Genomic DNA, 17,080 nt, shown 5'->3' with positions numbered 1-17,080 from the left:
TCTGTGCGACCCCATAGATGGCAGCCCACCAGGCTCCCCCGTCGCTGGGATTCTCCAGGCAAGAACACTGGAGTAGGTTGCCATTGCCTTCTTGTGACTGAAAAGACTGGATGGTGGGAAAACAAGAGAAGAGATGCCAAGGATGAAAACCACACAAAGGCCTTCAGGACACCCTGTCTATTCCTATCACAAAACACCAAGTCCCGGAGTCGTCCGTGTGCAGCAGAGGCAGAATGGATGCTTTGTGGAAATGGATTTGCCATCACACAAACTGCTCTCTGAAACTGCCCGTGATTACTATGCTGAAGCAGGGCCCGTTTGGCGTAAAACAATACTCGGGCTGTATGACTCATTCAGCTGAAGGGCTGGCTGTATGGGTAAGGTTTGCAGATAGTACGGGAAGTTTCCTGTGATAGAATCTGAACTGCATTCAGACTTCTATTTGGCCTCTAATAACATTCTTAACTGCATGGCACCTGGAAGGAACATAATCAAGCTTTAGCATCATTTCTACTTAGTTCCTTGTAGTCTATGTAGCTTGAATTATCTGTCAAAAGTGTGTCTAGTAAACCATTCCAAGCAGTTAGTTTACATGTGCAAGCATCTGATCTGATCTGATACTTACCCATTGTACTGAATGAGATTCTAGCATACTGTCTTAGAAAGGACGTCCAGGACAAAGAAACACGACTTATTTCATTAGAATCAAAATCTGCTAGGGGCTAAGATCACACTGGGCATAATTAATTATCATCAAGCCCTACGCTATGCTATGCTTACTCCTTAAGTAGACAATAATTATATACATGGCATCTATGTAAGTCTCACTATATCGTATCCCAGAAATCTGTCATTTTCTTTGAGCAAATACTACATGATTTAATTATGGTTATACACTTTTAGATTAAACTCATACAATGCACTTGGGAATGACAAAACATGTTCAAGATGAAAGCATTCTTTGAAAATACAGAAAATGTGCCTATTAATGACAACTTATCTCCAAAACGTTATTGCATTAAATTCCTCTCGTCATCTAACTTGCTGTTAATACTATGTACAAAATATTTAAAAGGAAATACACTGCTGTAAATTGATTTCTGGCTGTGCTCATTATATTTCAAAATAATAATCAAATCAATCCACTTGGCTCCTTGAATTACTTAATACTTTCCAAGAACTGTTTAATCCAGGAAAGAAGAATATCCAGTTCACTGATGGCTTTGTAGATTCCTTTCTTTCCCATCTGCAGATAAAGTAGAAATATTAGAAGCAGAAATATTTCATATCTTAGAAAAAAGTACTCAAAGATAAGAATTTGGTATACTAACCTCATAAAATGTTCTTTTCATCCTGGTAATGGATTTCATCTCTCTAGCTGATGAAACACAGGAAATCTAAGAAATTAGCAGTAAATACAGAAATATTGCTGAAGAAGGACTAGTATTCACTCTTCCATCCACTCAACCAGCAATTTTTGAGCATGTTGTGGGCATGAAATACCCACAAATAGATAATACCTGGCCTCTGTCCTAACAGAGTTTACAGTTTCATGAGAGAGAATAATGATAAATTTTAAAAAAACAAATGAAAAATTAAAATTTACAAACTGAAACTAAAGCTGTGTTTGTAATGCACAACTCTATGATAGGGATCTACAGAAATGACCCTCTTTCAACTGGATGGTCAGAGAGGGTTCTTTTGAGGAATGACACTTAAATTAAGGTCTGAAAAGGGGGTGTGTGGCAGGTATATGAGGAAGCGAAGAAAGAAAAGAGGGATTTGGAAAGGATACCCAGGTGGAATAATTAAGGGAACCTGAGCGAAAGGTGCGCAAATGTCCTGAGGCAAGAAAGACTACGCCTTCCAGAAACTTAAAGAAACCATGGCTGGAGCAAGAGAGATGCTAGAAAACACAAGAGATGTGGGAGTGATGAGGAAAAAATTCTACTTTTTGAGAAATTGCCCTGGCTATTTTAAATATTGATGTTGATTCCCAGGAAAAAGCACCAGGAAATGAATATTAGTTTCTAAATTAGGAAGAAGAGTAAGCTAGTGTCTTGAGAAGACAGCTTGTAGCCTGACTTGGGGTGGAGAGATTGGGACATGCTGGTCTCCTTTGAGGAGGTGAGTTCTCAAATATGAGCACGAGAATCACTTAGGAGTCACGGAGGAAGAAATTCTCCATCCTCCTTTCCTCGTCTTTTCTCTCCCACAGATTCCCATAGGGAACACCTTGCATAGGAAGGTAGAAATTCTTCCTGTGAAAGAGGCTTTTGTGATGAGGCATGGAAGAGCTGCACACAGAATGTGAAGGTTCCGTCTGCAGGACTCACAAGCACAAGGGCTGAACCTCCCTGTGATAAGAGCAATCAATTCAGATCAGATCCTGTGAGGCCAAAACAATGTGGAACCGATCCAGGACAGTGGGAGCCAGAATCAGAGCATACAGTCAGAAAGAATTCATTCCTTTATTAAACAAGCATTCATGAAGTGCCTACTAAGTGTCAGATCATGTGCCAGGCACTAAAGACATAATAGCGAGCAAAACAGAGCTAGCAAATAGATAGTGGTAGACGGGAAAATCAACAAAATACAAGATCAATAATAGAAGATAAAAATCCAGCAGTTCTTTATCCCAATTTCCCTCCATGTGAAGATTGTCAGATAAAAATAATAGTAGTCAATGTGTATTTTGTTAGCATTCTGTGTCAGGCACTAATATGAAGGCTTTGGTTATATTAACTCATTCAGTCCTCGAAACAACCTTATGAGGTAGGTACTATTATCACCCTCATTTTACAGGTTAGAAAACCCAAGCATTGAAGTTAATATTCTGTCAATGTTCACATTGTATTAATAAGTGGAAGAGTTGAGATCCAAACCCAGGTATTTTGACTCCAGAGTATGTATTTAAAAGCCACTATATTACCCTATTTATACACTATTATACTATTTTTTATATTAAAAATCCTGTATAACTTGGAAAAGATATTCCAGCCAAGCCATTCTCCTGTTGAAAATTTTAAATATCCAGTTCCAAAGAAAGATTAGTTCAAAGATCTCTACTCTGTATTATCCCAGGGGAAATACTGGGAATGCCTCTAAAAGCCTAAGCTAATTGACAGAGAAAGACACACAGAGACAGAGACTTCAACCTGAAAATGCACAGTGTGATAATAAACAAAAGACAAAAACCTCTGTGTGTGTGTGTGTTTGCTCCCTTTGTTCATTTGTTTTCCAGATTGGAACTGCAAAAGTAAATTCTAGAAATATCGAGTCTAGTTCCAGCCAGAAGAGTAGTCCTGGAAATAATTATTATAGAGAAGACTGCCTATCACTTTTTAAATGGAGAATTTGGCTAGATGCTAAATCTGTCCAGTCAGAAATTATCTAGTTTATAAATGTAGTTGGCCCAAACATTGCAACTGGAAGAGAGGACTTCATGAGGATAATCAATACCTGCCGATTCCAATATATCCAAAGTTCTTAGATGCAAAGAGCAGTCACAAGGAACTGAATAAGCAAGTCATAGGGCACAACACCAAATATGGCTGTGTCAGGATTTAAAATTTTAACACTAGAATCCACTTGCCAATGCAGGAAACAGGGGTTTGACCTCTCATCCACGAAGATCAGCAACTAAGCCCATGAGCCATAACTACTGAGCCCTGCGCTCTGAAGCCCAGGAACTGCAACCACCGGAGCCTGCGCACCCTGCAGCCCTTGCTCTGCAACAACAGAAGCCACTGCAATGAAAACTCTGTGCTCTGCAGCTAGAGAGTAGCCCCCACTTGCCACAACTAGAGAAAAGCCCATGCAGTAACGAAGACTCAGCATAGCCAAAAAGAAATAAATATTAAAAAAAAAAAAGATTTAACACTGAAAATGTGAAACCAAAGAAGTCAACCAAATTCTGGACATTACAGAAATTAAATGTCATTAAGGCATTCCTTAATGACAAGGCCCTCTCCCCAGACAGCTTGGGCCTACAGGGCCTCCCATAAATAGGGTAGGAATTACAAGAAAGATTTCTGACTTCACTCCATCTAAGGCACACACTACCCTAAGAAGAACGAGGAGAAAAACAAGGTTTGGCAAAAAAATAAGAACCCATCACTTAATAGCGGCAGTGTTTCCTCTAGAGCTCTGTAGGTTTATGGGATTCTTTCTGGTGCCTTGAGATCATTTACTATAAACGACCCCTAGTAAATGCAAGAGGTTTTCATTTTCCTCACTGTTATAAACATGTCTATAGACCCAGTAGGATAGCCTGATTTTACTGCTAATTCACATTTCTTTGCTTGGAAGGAGGAATTTACAAAACAGTGATTCCCTTTACCTTATATTTCAAGGTATAGCTCCATTTGCAGAAAACAGCATGGAAAACCAAAGGGCAGCAGTTTTGTTCTAAGAATGGCTGCAGGATTTGACAGACTCAGGCAAAGCAGTTATGATCTGGACAAGAGGCAATGTATTAGTAGGGCTGGAATAACCACGGCCTGGCTCAAAAACAAAAAAATACTGTGTGTGTGATAGTCACAGAATAGCAAACACAAGGCAACAGCCTAATCATTCACCATTAAGTCAATGGATATTTATTGCATACTTACTATACGCTAGGCATGTAATCGTGTCTCTGACCACATAGCATTGATTTTACTTAATTTATAGAAGTGCCCTAAATGCTGAAAACCGCCTTGGGGCACAAGCAATGGCTCATAACTGTCAGAGACAGTGAAGGAAAATCACAATACTACGTGATGAATACTGTGATTTAAAAAAACAAAAACCTGTTTTGGGGACACAGCAGAGACCATCCAACTGTGGGATCCCAGAAGGCTTCCAGAAGGAAAAAGCAAGAGAGTTGCATCTTGAAGGGGACTAAAATGGAGTGGAAGAAACAGAAAGAAGGGATGAGTAGGCAGAGGAAGCCCGATGCTCGAAGGGTGGAGAGAACAGAGATTATTTGTTATTTAATTTGCGAATATTGTTATCATCTGGGGGGCCACACCTGGCAGCATGTGAGATCATAGTTCCCTAACCAGAGATCGAACCTGGGCTGCCCGCATTGGGACTGTGTAGTCTTAAACACTGGACAACCAGGGAAGGCCAGCAATGATAATTCAAACACCCTTCTGGTCTCAGCTTCAGTTACCTGTGATATGGCCCCCGACCTCCAGCCCTCAGCTTCCTCTTGTTTGCCCCCTTCATGGCACCTATCAAAATCTGAGAGTTGCTGAAACTGACTGAGAGCATTCTCAAAAGAGTTCTGTACAGAAAGGGATATTATCTATCAATTTTTGTGGAATTTCCAGCATCTGGAATAGTGTTCAGCAACACTAGATACTCAGTGCTTGTTTAATGACTGAATCAATGAATGAAATGCAAGCATCAGCTTAGAGCTTTGGGGTTCACAAAGCCCACTGGTTTAATATTAATAGTAGTCTGAAGTATATACTGGGCATTAGGGAGCTCTGTTTAAAACAGTTTGATGAAAAAATGAATGTAATCCTTAAATTTGAATGCCTAATATTCAAAACATGTTTGAAAAATCATGAAAATATGTATTGTGTATTATATGCTGCTGATAAGTCGTTTCAGTCGTGTCCAACTCTGTGCGACCCCATAGACAGCAGCCCACTAGGGTTACCCCCATCCCTGGGATTCTCCAGGCAAGAACACTGGAGTGGGTTGCCATTTCCTTCTCCAGTGCATGAAAGTGAAGAGTGAAAGTGAAGTCGCCTAGTTGTGTCCGACTCTTAGCGACCGCATGGACTGCAGCCCACCAAGCTCCTCCGTCCATGGGATTTTCCAGGCAAGAGTGCTGGAGTGGGGTGCCATTGCCTTCTCCGAAAGCAAAAATGAATAATCCCTCTCCACTGATAATTCTGAGGAAATGAAGTAGCTTGGCCAGGGAGTGGACAGCTGTACATGTCATAATCTCTCATCCTGTATTGTCACAAATAATGACCTCAAATTCTTCCTACAAAAAGACTTTTACTATACTATAGTCTTTTATGAGCATGTACTATAGTCTTTTATGAGGCTTCCCAGGTGGCACTAGTGTTAAAGAACCTGCCTGCCAACACAGGAGACCGTAAGAGATGCGGGTTCAATCTCTGGGTTGGGAAGATCCCCTGGAGGACGGCATGACAACCCGCTCCAGTCTTCTTGCCTGGAGAATCCCATGGACAGAGGAGCCTGGCGGGCTACAGTCCGTAGGGTTGCACAGAGTCGGACACGACTTAATTGACTTAGCACAGCACAGCACAACTAAGGAATAACTTTGACAGAAAAGAAATTCTATAATATAATTAGAAAATATATTTACCAAAGTTAAAACTGATGACTCATAAATGATCTCTTTATCTTTCACTTACAGTAACAGCACTAACATTAGGCACTAAGTAAAACACTAACATTAGGCACTAAAAAGGTATTTGATTGTTTAAGAGAATCTCTCCTTTGGAAATTGTTGAGAAAATGTAATTGGAAGAAAATTAGTGTTCTGAATATGGAAACAGTAAGGAAAGATACGAACAATTTTACAGAACTACTACGTATTAGGCACTTTGACATAGTATCTTATTTAATTCTTCCCAAAACCACATGATGAGATCATTAGTATTATTAAAGACAAGTTTAGGACTTCATAGTCAATGAAAGAATAAACCAGGATTAGTCTTACTTCCTGCTTCAGTTTTTATCAGTTCAGCCAATTATGATTTTTAAAATATTCAAAATTGCAAACATAAATAATTGGCAATGCTTCACAACTTGATAAGCTAGTTGCAATTGATGATACAAATTACTTATCAAACATTCTACAAGAATTAGAGACACAAATATTCTATTTGACAAGACTTACCAAACTTAAAAATTAATCACATATAATGTAAAGAAACAGAGCTCTCTAATTACCAATTACTATTTAGACTCTCAAAATATTAATTAAAGTAGATGATGAATCTTGAAAACTAATGTACTCTTTTTCCAGTTTCAACTTGGAGCACTAGCAATTAGGCGAATTATCCTATGAATTCAACTAAGCAACTATTAAATTCCCTTTCAAGTCTGAGAGTTTTTCTATAAGAATCTTTAAAACATCTTTTTACAAAGAGGCACTTTCTAAATATCATTTAGACAAATACCATGGAATCACAAAGTGTCAGACACAACTGAGAGACTTCAACTTTCACTTTCACTTTTCAGGGCTAACAAAGATTAAAAATAAAAATATGTATGTTATCCATTGCTTTTTTTCTTTAAACAATTATGCCACCTGAATTACCCAAATCAGACTTATTAAAATGTACAATATCTTACTAGGTGCTGCAATACCTGGAATGTTCTCAGAAAAAATAAGATGACACTCAAATATAGTGGTACTGGGATTCCAGACATTGGAGTCTATCGTGAAAATTGTTGTAGTGCCATGTCTTAAGAATGGCTCAAGAAGATGCCAGTTTCAGTGAATTTATAGAGAAACCCTAAACTTTAAAGACCATCCCCATGGAAAAGATATGCAAAAAACCAAAATGGTTGTCTGGGGAGGCCTTACAAATAGCTGTGAAAAGAAGAGAAGTGAAAAGCAAAGGAGAAAAGGAAAGATATAAGCATATTATAAAGATATATGCAGAGTTCCAAAGAATAGCAAGAAGAGATAAGAGAGCCTTCCTTAATGATCAATGTGAAGAAATAGAGGAAAACAACAGAATGGGAAAGACTAGAGATCTCTTCAAGAAAATTAGAGTTACCAAGGGAACATTTCATGCACAGATGGGCTCAATAAAGGACAGAAATGGTATGGACCCAACAGAAGCAGAAGATATTAAGAAGAGGTGGCAAGAATACACAGAAGAACTGTACAAAAAAGATCTTCATGACCAAGATAATTACAATAGTGTGATCACTCACCTAGAGCCAGACACCCTGGAATGTGAAGTCAAGTGGACCTTATAAAGCATCACTACAAACAAAGCTCATGGAGGTGATAAAATTCCAGCTGAGCTATTTCAAATCCTGAAAGATGATGCTGTGAAAGTGCTGCACTCAATATGCCAGCACATTTGGAAAACTCAGCAGTGCCCACAGGACTGGAAAAGGTCAGTTTTCATTCCAATCCCAAAGAAAGGCAATGCCAAAGAATGCTCAAACTACCGCACAATTGCACTCATCTCACACACTAGTAAAGTAATCCTTAAAATTCTTTAAGCCAGGCGTCAGCAATATGTGAACCGTGAACTTCCAGATGTTCAAGCTGGTTTTAGAAAAGGCAGAGGAACCAGAGATCAAATTGCCAACATCCGCTGGATCATCGAAAAAGCAAGCGAGTTCCAGAAAAATATCTCTTTCTGCTTTATTGACTATGCCATAGCCTTTGGATCACAATAAACTGTGGAAAATTCTGAAAGAGATGGGAATACCAGACTAGTTGACCTGCCTCTTGAGAAACCTATATGCAGGTCAGGAAGCAACAGTTAGAACTGGACATGGAACAACAGACTGGTCCCAAACAGGAAAAGGAGTGCGTCAAGGCTGTATATTGTCACCCTGCTTATTTAACTTATATGCAGAGTACATCATGAGAAACACTGGGCTGGAAGAAACACAAGCTGGAATAAAAATCGCCAGGAGAAACATCAATAACCTCAGATATGCAGATGACACCACCCTTATGGCAGAAAGTGAAGAGGAACTAAAAAGCCTCTTGATGAAAGTGAAAGAGGAGAGTGAAAAGGTTGGCTTAAAGTTCAACATTCAGAAAACAAAGATCATGGCATCTGGTCCCATCACTTCACTGGAAATAGATGGGGAAACAATGGAAACAGTGTCAGACTTTATTTTGGGGGGGCCTCCAAAATCACTGCAGATGATGACTGCGGCCATGAAATTAAAAGACGCTTACTCCTTGGAAGAAAAGTTATGACCAACCTAGATAGCATGTTGAAAAGCAGAGACATTACTTTGCCGAAAAGGTCCATCTAGTCAAGGCTATGGTATTTCCAGTGGTCATGTATAAATGTGAGAGTTGGACTGTGGAGAAAGCTGAGCACCGAAGAATTGATGCTTTTGAATTGTGGTGTTGGAGAAGACTCTTGAGAGTCCCTTGGATTGCAAGGAGATCCAACCAGTCCATTCTGAAGGAGATCAGCCCTGGGATTTCTTTGGAAGGAATGATGCTAAAGCTGAAACTCCGGTACTTTGGCCACCTCATGCGAAGAGTTGACTCATTGGAAAAGACTTTGATGCTGGGAGGGATTGGGGGCAGGAGAAGGGGACGACCGAGGATGAGATGGCTGGATGGCATCACTGACTCAGTGGACGTGAGTCTGAGTGAACTCCGCGAGTTGGTGATGGACAGGGAGGCCTGGCGTGCTGTGATTCATGGGGTCGCAAGAGTCGGACACGACTGAGCGACTGAACCGAACTGAACTGGCAGTCCAGTGGTTAAGACTTCTTCTTTCAACGTAGGGAGTATGGGTTCAATCTCTGGTCAGGGAGCTAATATCACACATGCCTCAAGGTCAAAAAACTGAGACATAAAACAGAAACAAGGTTGTAGCAAATTCAATAAAGACTTAAAAATACGCATAGTATACCTAACTTTCCAAGCATCATAGCTTAGTCTAGCCTAGCTTAAACGTGTTCAGAACACTTACATTGGCCTACAATGGAGAAAAATCACCGAACACAAGCCTATTTCATGATGAAATGTTGAATATCTCATAGACTTTATTCAGTACTGTAATGTAAGTGAAAAACAGCATCGTTGTCTGGGTACAGAGCAGTGGTGAGGGAGTTGGTTGTTTACCCTCGTGATCTCATGGCTGACCAGGAGCTGGGGCTGCCTCTGCTGTCCAATATCAAGAGAGAGTACTGTGCCAGGAATCACTAGCCCAGGAAAACTGGAGGCACATACCTTTTGTGCCTCTGTAAAGTCAAAAATCACACCATTGTAAGTTAGGGATCATCTGTAAAACCATTTACATTAAATCCTAGGAAATGCAAATAAATCTACAGTGACAGAAAGCTGATCAGTGGTCCTCTGGAACCCGTGTTGGCGAGGGAGAAGGAAGGAGATCACCAAGCTAAACAAAGAAATTTGAGGGGTGATGCATGCGTTCATCATCTACATTGTGGTGGTGATTTCACAAATATACACAAATGTCAAAACTACCAAGTAACACACTCTAAATCCATTCAGTTAACTGCATGCTAATTATATATCAATAAATCTGTTAACAAATACATCATAAATATAAACATAAAACATAAATATAAACATCATAAATATAAACAAAATTTTCACTACTATGATTGTATTTATACATGGGATTTGTCAAAGTTTTAACAGACCTAAAGCAATTTATTAACCTTTCTGTAAGCTTTTTCCTTCTGATCTCATAGTGAATGACACCACCAACCAGCCAGCTTTCCAAGTAGGAACCTTGGGCTCATCTCAGTCTACTGCTGCTGCTGCTAAGTCGCTTCAGTTGTTTCCGACTCTGTGCGACCACATAGACAGCAGCCCACCAGGCTCTTCTGTCCCTGGGATTCTCCAGGCAAGAACACTGGAGGAGGTTGCCATTTCCTTCTCCAAAGCAGGAAAGTGAAAAGTGAAAGTGAAGTTGCTCAGTCGTGTCTGACTCTGTGCAACCCCATGGAGTGTAGCCCACCAGGCTCCATGGGATTTTCCAGGCAAGAGTACTGGAGTGGGGAGCCGATGTCTTCTCCGCATCCCAGTCTGGGCTTCCCTAATGGCTCAGATGATACAGAGTCTGCCTGCAATGCAGGAGACCTGGGTCTGATCCCTGCAGAAGGGAATGGCTACCCACTCCAATATTTTGCCTGGAGAATTCCGTGGACAGAGATGCTTGGCGGACTACAGTCCATGGGGTCAAAGAGCCAGACGCTTCCACTTGCACCCCAGTCTGCTCTCTTCCTCAGACTCCCCTTGTCCCTCCTTATGGCGCTAGCGTGCACACTTTAGTCCAAGCACATTATTGCAGTGCTCTTTCCATCGTTTCTTCTGCCTGGAGTCTCACCCCTGCAGACATACAGATGGCCAACAGGCGCGTGCAAAGATGCTCAGTCTCACTAACCATTAGTGACATGCAAATCAAAACTATAAGGAGGTATCACCTCACACTGGTCAGATGGCCATCATCGAAAAGTCTATGAATAATAAATGCTGGAGAGGATGTGGGGAAAAAGGAGTCCTTCTACAATGTTGGTGAGAAGGTAAATCGCTGCAGCCTCTTTGGTTTTCCATTTTAAATACAGCAGTGTGTACATGTCGACCCCAAACTCCCTAACTATCCCTCCCTTCCCTCAACTCTTTCCCCCTCTGTGAGTCTGTTTCTGTTTTGTAAAATAAGCTCATTTGTATAATTTCTTTTTAGATTCCTATAAGGGATATTACACAGATATTTCCGGAGATTCATTCTTCAGTCAGAATCACCACACCTAGGAATGTCTGCATCCAATAAAAAAAGAATGACTGGAGTGGATAATAGATGCTATTTCTGGTTTTCTTTTTCTAACTCCAGATTCTATAGACCAAGACATGGATTTAGTCTCAGAATCAATTCCTCGAAAGTCTGCCCAAGATTCAGTAAGAGAGTGAGGAGAGCTTTAAAGCAACCAGCAGAGCCACATGGAAGGGGGAGAAGAGTTTCTGCAGCTTGCAAAGCTTTGATTCATTGGCTTATTCGAGAATTAATGATAGCCTGAGGTCCCTGGGTGGAAGGGGGAAAAAAGAAACAAAGTGACAGTCACACATCAGGCGGAGGGCGCAGCTGCTCGGCCTAGGAAAGCTGCCCCCACGCCTACCTCCCCAAATTAAAGCAAATGTTCAAAAAAGAAGAAAGGGAAATATCACCTGTAAATAAATGTCACCTACTTCGCATTTTATAACTTCTCGCTCCTAACCTCTGCCCCATCCACTGATTCAGAATTCCCCATAGAGCAGCAAATGCCCAGTTAATTTTACACATACTTGCTTCTGTAGCCAAGAAGAAAAAATGGTGATTGCCAGAGAAACTAAATGCAAGCCTGTTATTAAAATCAAGCCTGATATCGATAAAACTAAACTGATAAAATTAAACTCAGATATTGCTTTAGGGAACTAAAGCAATATCTGAGGCGACTTTCTAAAGCTCAGCTTAATCCTTCGACTTTCTTTTTCACAGCTTCACGGAGGCGGTTTGTTTACTCCAGCACATAAACTCCTCACCTTGTGAGCCAAATTAACCAAAGCTAATAAGGGTTGTATTGGGAGCGGAGATTAGAAGGAAAGACCAGAATTAGGTGGCCCTCAGGATGGTTGGCTAGGCGATGTGCTCATATTTGGCCACAAGGGGGAGCCAGCCGCCTAGGAAAGCATCCAGAATCAGCCTGAGCGGTTGTACCACCCTACTTTGTACCACCCTACTCCCATCCTGCAGTAGCCAAAGCCTCTCAAGAAAAGCTCTTGACAAATTAAGGTCCCTTTAGGAAATGACTTCTTCCACAACAAGCCAAGGAAAAGCAGAGTTCCTAGATAGCTCTATGGTTTCTAAGTTTTTCCTCTGAACTATTTCTCAGTTTAGGTTATAACTATTATGTGGTCTTTAGCTATATGAGCTGAAGAAATAAAATCAATGATCAAAGCAAACATGGCTTTTGGGAGTTCCAGGTGTCCAGATATACTGTACTGTATCAGACAAGGATTTCTAGTATCTCAGCATCATTAACAAACTTCATTCACAATAATATTATATTAAATTGGATGGCTCTGTACCTTATTATTTTAATGGAATATGAGAGTTTTGGGGAAACTATGCAGTTTATTTAACTTATATGAAGAGTACATTATACGAAATGCCAGGTTGGATGAAGTACAAGCTGAAATCAAGATTGCTAGGAGAAATATCAATAACCTCAGATATGCAGATGACGCCACCCTTATGGCAGAAAGTGAAGAACCTCTGATTTAAGGAGCCTCTTGATGAAAGTGAAAGAGGAGAGTGAAAAAGTTGGCTTAAAATTCATCATTCAGAAAACTAAGGTCATGGCATCTGGTCCCATCATTTCATGCCAAATAAATGGGGAAACAATGGAAACAGTAGCTGACTTTATTTTGGGGGGGCTTCAAAATCACTGCAGATGGTGACTGAAGCCATGAAGTTAAAAGATGCTTGCTCCTTGGAAGAAAAGCCATTACCAAACTAGACAGCATATTATAAAGCAGAAACATTACTTTGCCAACAAAGGTCTGTCTAGTCAAAGCTATGGTTTTTCCAGTAGTCAAGTATCGATATGAGAGTTGGACTATAAAGAAAGCTGAGTGCCAAAGAATTGATGCTTTTGAACTGTGGTGTTGGAGAAGACTTTTGAGAGTCCCTTGGACTGCAAGGAGATCCAACCAGTCCATCCTAAAGGAATCAGTCCTGAATATTCATTGAAAGGACTGATGCTGAAGCTGAAACTCCAATATTTCAGCCACCTGATGCGAAGTACCGACTCACTGGAAAAGACCCTGATGCTGGGAAAGATTGAAGGCGGGAGGAGGAGATGACAGAGGATGAGATGGTTGGATGGCATCAGCAACATGATGGACATGGGTTTGAGTAGGCTCCGGGAGTTGGTGATGGACAGGGAAGCCTGGCGTGCTGCAGTCCATGGGGTCACAGTCGGACACAACTGAGCGACTGAACTGAACTGAATGCAACCCAAGACCCAAAGGAGGATATAACTTAAACACAAACTAACAAAAGGGAACATAAATCTGATGTATTTTTTACCCTACTGACCAGCTCAACCTTACAAAAATTCTCTGCACTGTAGGCTGGAATTTGGATTACTGTGTACTTTCATGGACCACAAGAAAAAAGATGTCCTGATATTTTAAAACTGAAAATATGCTACCAACAGCCCAGAGTTTAAGTTTCATGACCCTGATGCCCAAGGATAGAAAGCTCATTACCTTCTGGCAACCCAAGGACTGTAATAACCTTCTCTACCCCCTACTTTGTACCACCTACCAGTACAACCACAGGAGACTGGAGACGGCAGACTTAGAACAAAACCCACGCCACAGAAAAGACTCAACACTTCTCACAGAGGCAAGCCAACTAATATTGCACAGATCCTGGCTTGGTTGCTTTGCTTTGTTTTGTTTTCTCTGCTGATCTTTAATATCATGGGTGTTAGAAATATGGTCACTTCTGCCTTCTTAATTAGCACCCCATTGCTCAGGGTGATGGTGGCCATACCACAGCATCAAATAATTTAGGTGCCAAAGAAGAACGCACTTCTTTTATCATTTTCTTTTGATTGAGACTTTGCCTTGTAAAGGATACAATTCTATACTTATGCAAATAAATAAGAAAAAGTCGATCTAAAAGCACTTATCAATATGGGAAAGAAAGAGAGAGAGGAGGTAAGAGAAAGAGAAAGAAGAGAGAGAGAAAGGAAAAAAGAAAAGAAAGGAAAGAAGAGAAACAATGACATTCTAGACAAGTGTTTGGCACGTCATTGGTGCTTCAGAAATATTTGTCAAATGAATGAATTAGTTGGGATTTGCACAAAGAAAGACTGGTCTGAAAAACTAAATATTGACCTGAGGCGCATCTCATGTTCATTTAGCTCTCTTCAACTTATTTTACATGTCATTCCTAAAGAAATAGTACGTAGTGGCATGACAAGTTACACAGGATTATTTGATATCGTTTTCCTGGTGACGGATTCTCCATTCAGACTACAAGCCAACAATTAGAAAACCCCTTTACTCACCCTTTGGGGTGAAGACAAAATATGCTATCTTCTAGGTGGATGTCTAGGATCAAAATCATATTTGCTGTGCATACTTACACAGCGGCTCAATTTCTGCCTAAGGCTATGAAAGTCTTCCACAAAGTGCATTTCCTTGCAAACTTGGAGTTGACCAAAAACATCTTCCATGAAGAAGGACAGAAGTTGTTCCTGGAATCTGCAGTTTTTCTATAAATAAGATGGGAAAAAATTGTATAAGGTAAACCATGAGCAGCTTTTGTAAAATGAACCAAAATATCCCCCTGATTATTACTTCATGACCATCTGGAAAAATTTAAAATGCAAGGAGAAAAGCATGCGACAAGTAGAAATGTGAGAGAGAAAAGCACCCCCTGGCTTACCATAAACAGCTTTTTTGTTTTCTTTTTTAATAACCGTATATTTTTTATGCGATCTTCCTACAATAAAACAAAGAGAAATAAGATTTATCCAGCATTTCAAATGTCCCTTAGGTCTTCGTTTCTAAGCAGAGCCTAATACTTACTGGAATCGTTGCTCTGAGGCTTGCTGCCTTGACATAGAGAGTATCAACGGCTTGGGACAGGGTTCCCACTGGGTAACAACTTTCAGCAAAGGGTGATTGCTTGTGCTTAGCAATGGCAAGAGACAGAGTGACAAACAGCAACCCAGATCTCAAAATGCAACTCACCCACATTTCCCTCCACCCCACTCAGCTCGTGTCACTTCAGTAACCAGACAGTTACTTGTGCTGGCTAGACGGGAGGGTAACCTACTTACTTTAGCCCTCAAGGTCGCCTCTCCAATGAGATGCTGTGAAAGATAACTTGCAGTTTAGAAAGAGGAAGATCACTTTAGTTCTAATTTTTTAGAGCTTGCTTCATAATCAAAAAACATTGACCACACCATACTGTGACGTTAAGTAAAAGCTCAAATTTACTGGCAAGGTTGGGGCCCTGTTTCCAAAAAGAATTCAGAACCTCAGAGGTGTCTCACAACAGATTTCATTATTTTAAAAGCCAAGCAATGCCAGTAAAAGAATCCTGATCTCCTGGAGGCTGTGTGACTGTTTTTAAATATGAAAAAAAAAAAATCTGCTTTTGTAACTAGTATCCCAGGAAAAGTATAGAATGAGCAGCCCTGGGAAGCCTGCTCGTGGCCTCATATGGGTTTGACATTTGTCCTTTGCCAGATCCTTCACCTGCCCGCCCGTACCCCACCAGAAGCCACCATTCTGCAGCCCACCATCAAGACTCAAGAGAAAAATTTTCCAACTGTTTTCAAGAATTTTCCCACCTCATACATTGTAACTCCCTCAACATATTCAAGACTTTTTTTGAACCAGGACCTGGAATTAAGACCTACTTAATTAACCTACCTAATTAACCTGTTAATTTAATAGGTTCTCTATCATCTGTCCATGGGATTCCCTGGTGGCTCAGATGGTAAAGAGTCTGCCTGCAGTGCCAGAGATCCAGGTTCTATCCCTGGGTCGGGAAGATCCCCTGCAGAAGAAAATGGCAACCCACTCCAGTATCCTTGCCTGGAAAATTCCATGGAAGAAGGAATCTGGCAGGCTTCAGAGTCGGACACGACTGAGTGACTGCACTCTCTTTCTTTCTTTCTTTCTTTATCATCTGTCCAAGCTAACCACCCAGACTTTTCCTTTAACTCTAAATTTCCAATAGAGTGAAAATTCCTTACCTTTCCATCTCTGAATTCTCAGTACCTACTGTGATGCCTCAGGTAAAGAAGCAGCATGTTCAGTATTAGCTGAATAGTACTTCCCTTTCCACACTATGAGATGCTGCTATAACTGCTTTGTTTTTTCGTTTATTCCATTAACAAATTTTTACCAAGCATCTATCTGTACAAAGAACAGTGCTTGGAACCATGGGCCCACATGCTGAAGTAGACGCTCCATGTACTTCTGTCCTCTACTCTGTCCCAGTTCTTCCCATGGCGATAAGTATGGTTCCTTTTGCATAGCATCCCCAGGATAAGACGTGGACACAGCTCAGAATCACATGCTGAGAAGCAGCGCTAGGTCACCAAAGCCCAGAGGAATGGCACCAACCTCAATCTGGGCAAGTTAACACTAAAACTCTGGTTGTGAGTAAGAGATTCGTCAAAACTAGGAAGAATCAGTAAACAGGCATCAAAACACAAAAGTGAATCCAGGGCGTCAAAGGAGGAAAGAGAAAGTAGAAAGTAAAAATTGCAAACACACTCCCAAACACAGAGAGTATTTTCCACTGTTTCAAAAAGTAGGTGGATCAGGACTTCCTTGGTGGTGTAGTTG

The 17,080-nt window shown here is 40.7% G+C and overlaps 1 protein-coding gene across 1 annotated transcript; it reads right to left on the bottom strand.

Moving 5' to 3' along the window:
• On the bottom strand, positions 767–15,588 carry IL26 (interleukin 26). Its single transcript, XM_005680207.2, has 5 exons — positions 15,305–15,588; positions 15,162–15,218; positions 14,860–14,988; positions 1,332–1,397; positions 767–1,246 (listed from the first exon to the last, which is right to left on the bottom strand). The coding sequence occupies exons 1-5, from the start codon at positions 15,473–15,475 to the stop codon at positions 1,160–1,162; spliced, it is 510 nt and encodes a 169-aa protein (XP_005680264.2). The 5' UTR covers positions 15,476–15,588; the 3' UTR covers positions 767–1,159.

Source organism: Capra hircus, chromosome 5, assembly GCF_001704415.2.
Source record: "Capra hircus breed San Clemente chromosome 5, ASM170441v1, whole genome shotgun sequence".
Lineage (NCBI taxonomy): Eukaryota > Metazoa > Chordata > Mammalia > Artiodactyla > Bovidae > Capra > Capra hircus.
This window is presented reverse-complemented; position numbering and strand designations above follow the sequence as displayed.

What these genes read in the sequence shown, in the direction of transcription:
- IL26 (XM_005680207.2), bottom strand. Translation starts at nt 15,475, where the DNA reads ATGTGGGTGAGTTGCATTTTGAGATCTGGGTTGCTGTTTGTCACTCTG. An exon ending in GGCAGAAATTGAGCCGCTGT is followed by an intron (nt 1,398 to 14,859) that starts GTAAGTATGCAC and finishes CTAATTTCTTAG; the next exon opens with ATTTCCTGTGTTTCATCAGC. An exon ending in TGAAAAGAACATTTTATGAG is followed by an intron (nt 1,247 to 1,331) that starts GTTAGTATACCA and finishes CTTTATCTGCAG; the next exon opens with ATGGGAAAGAAAGGAATCTA.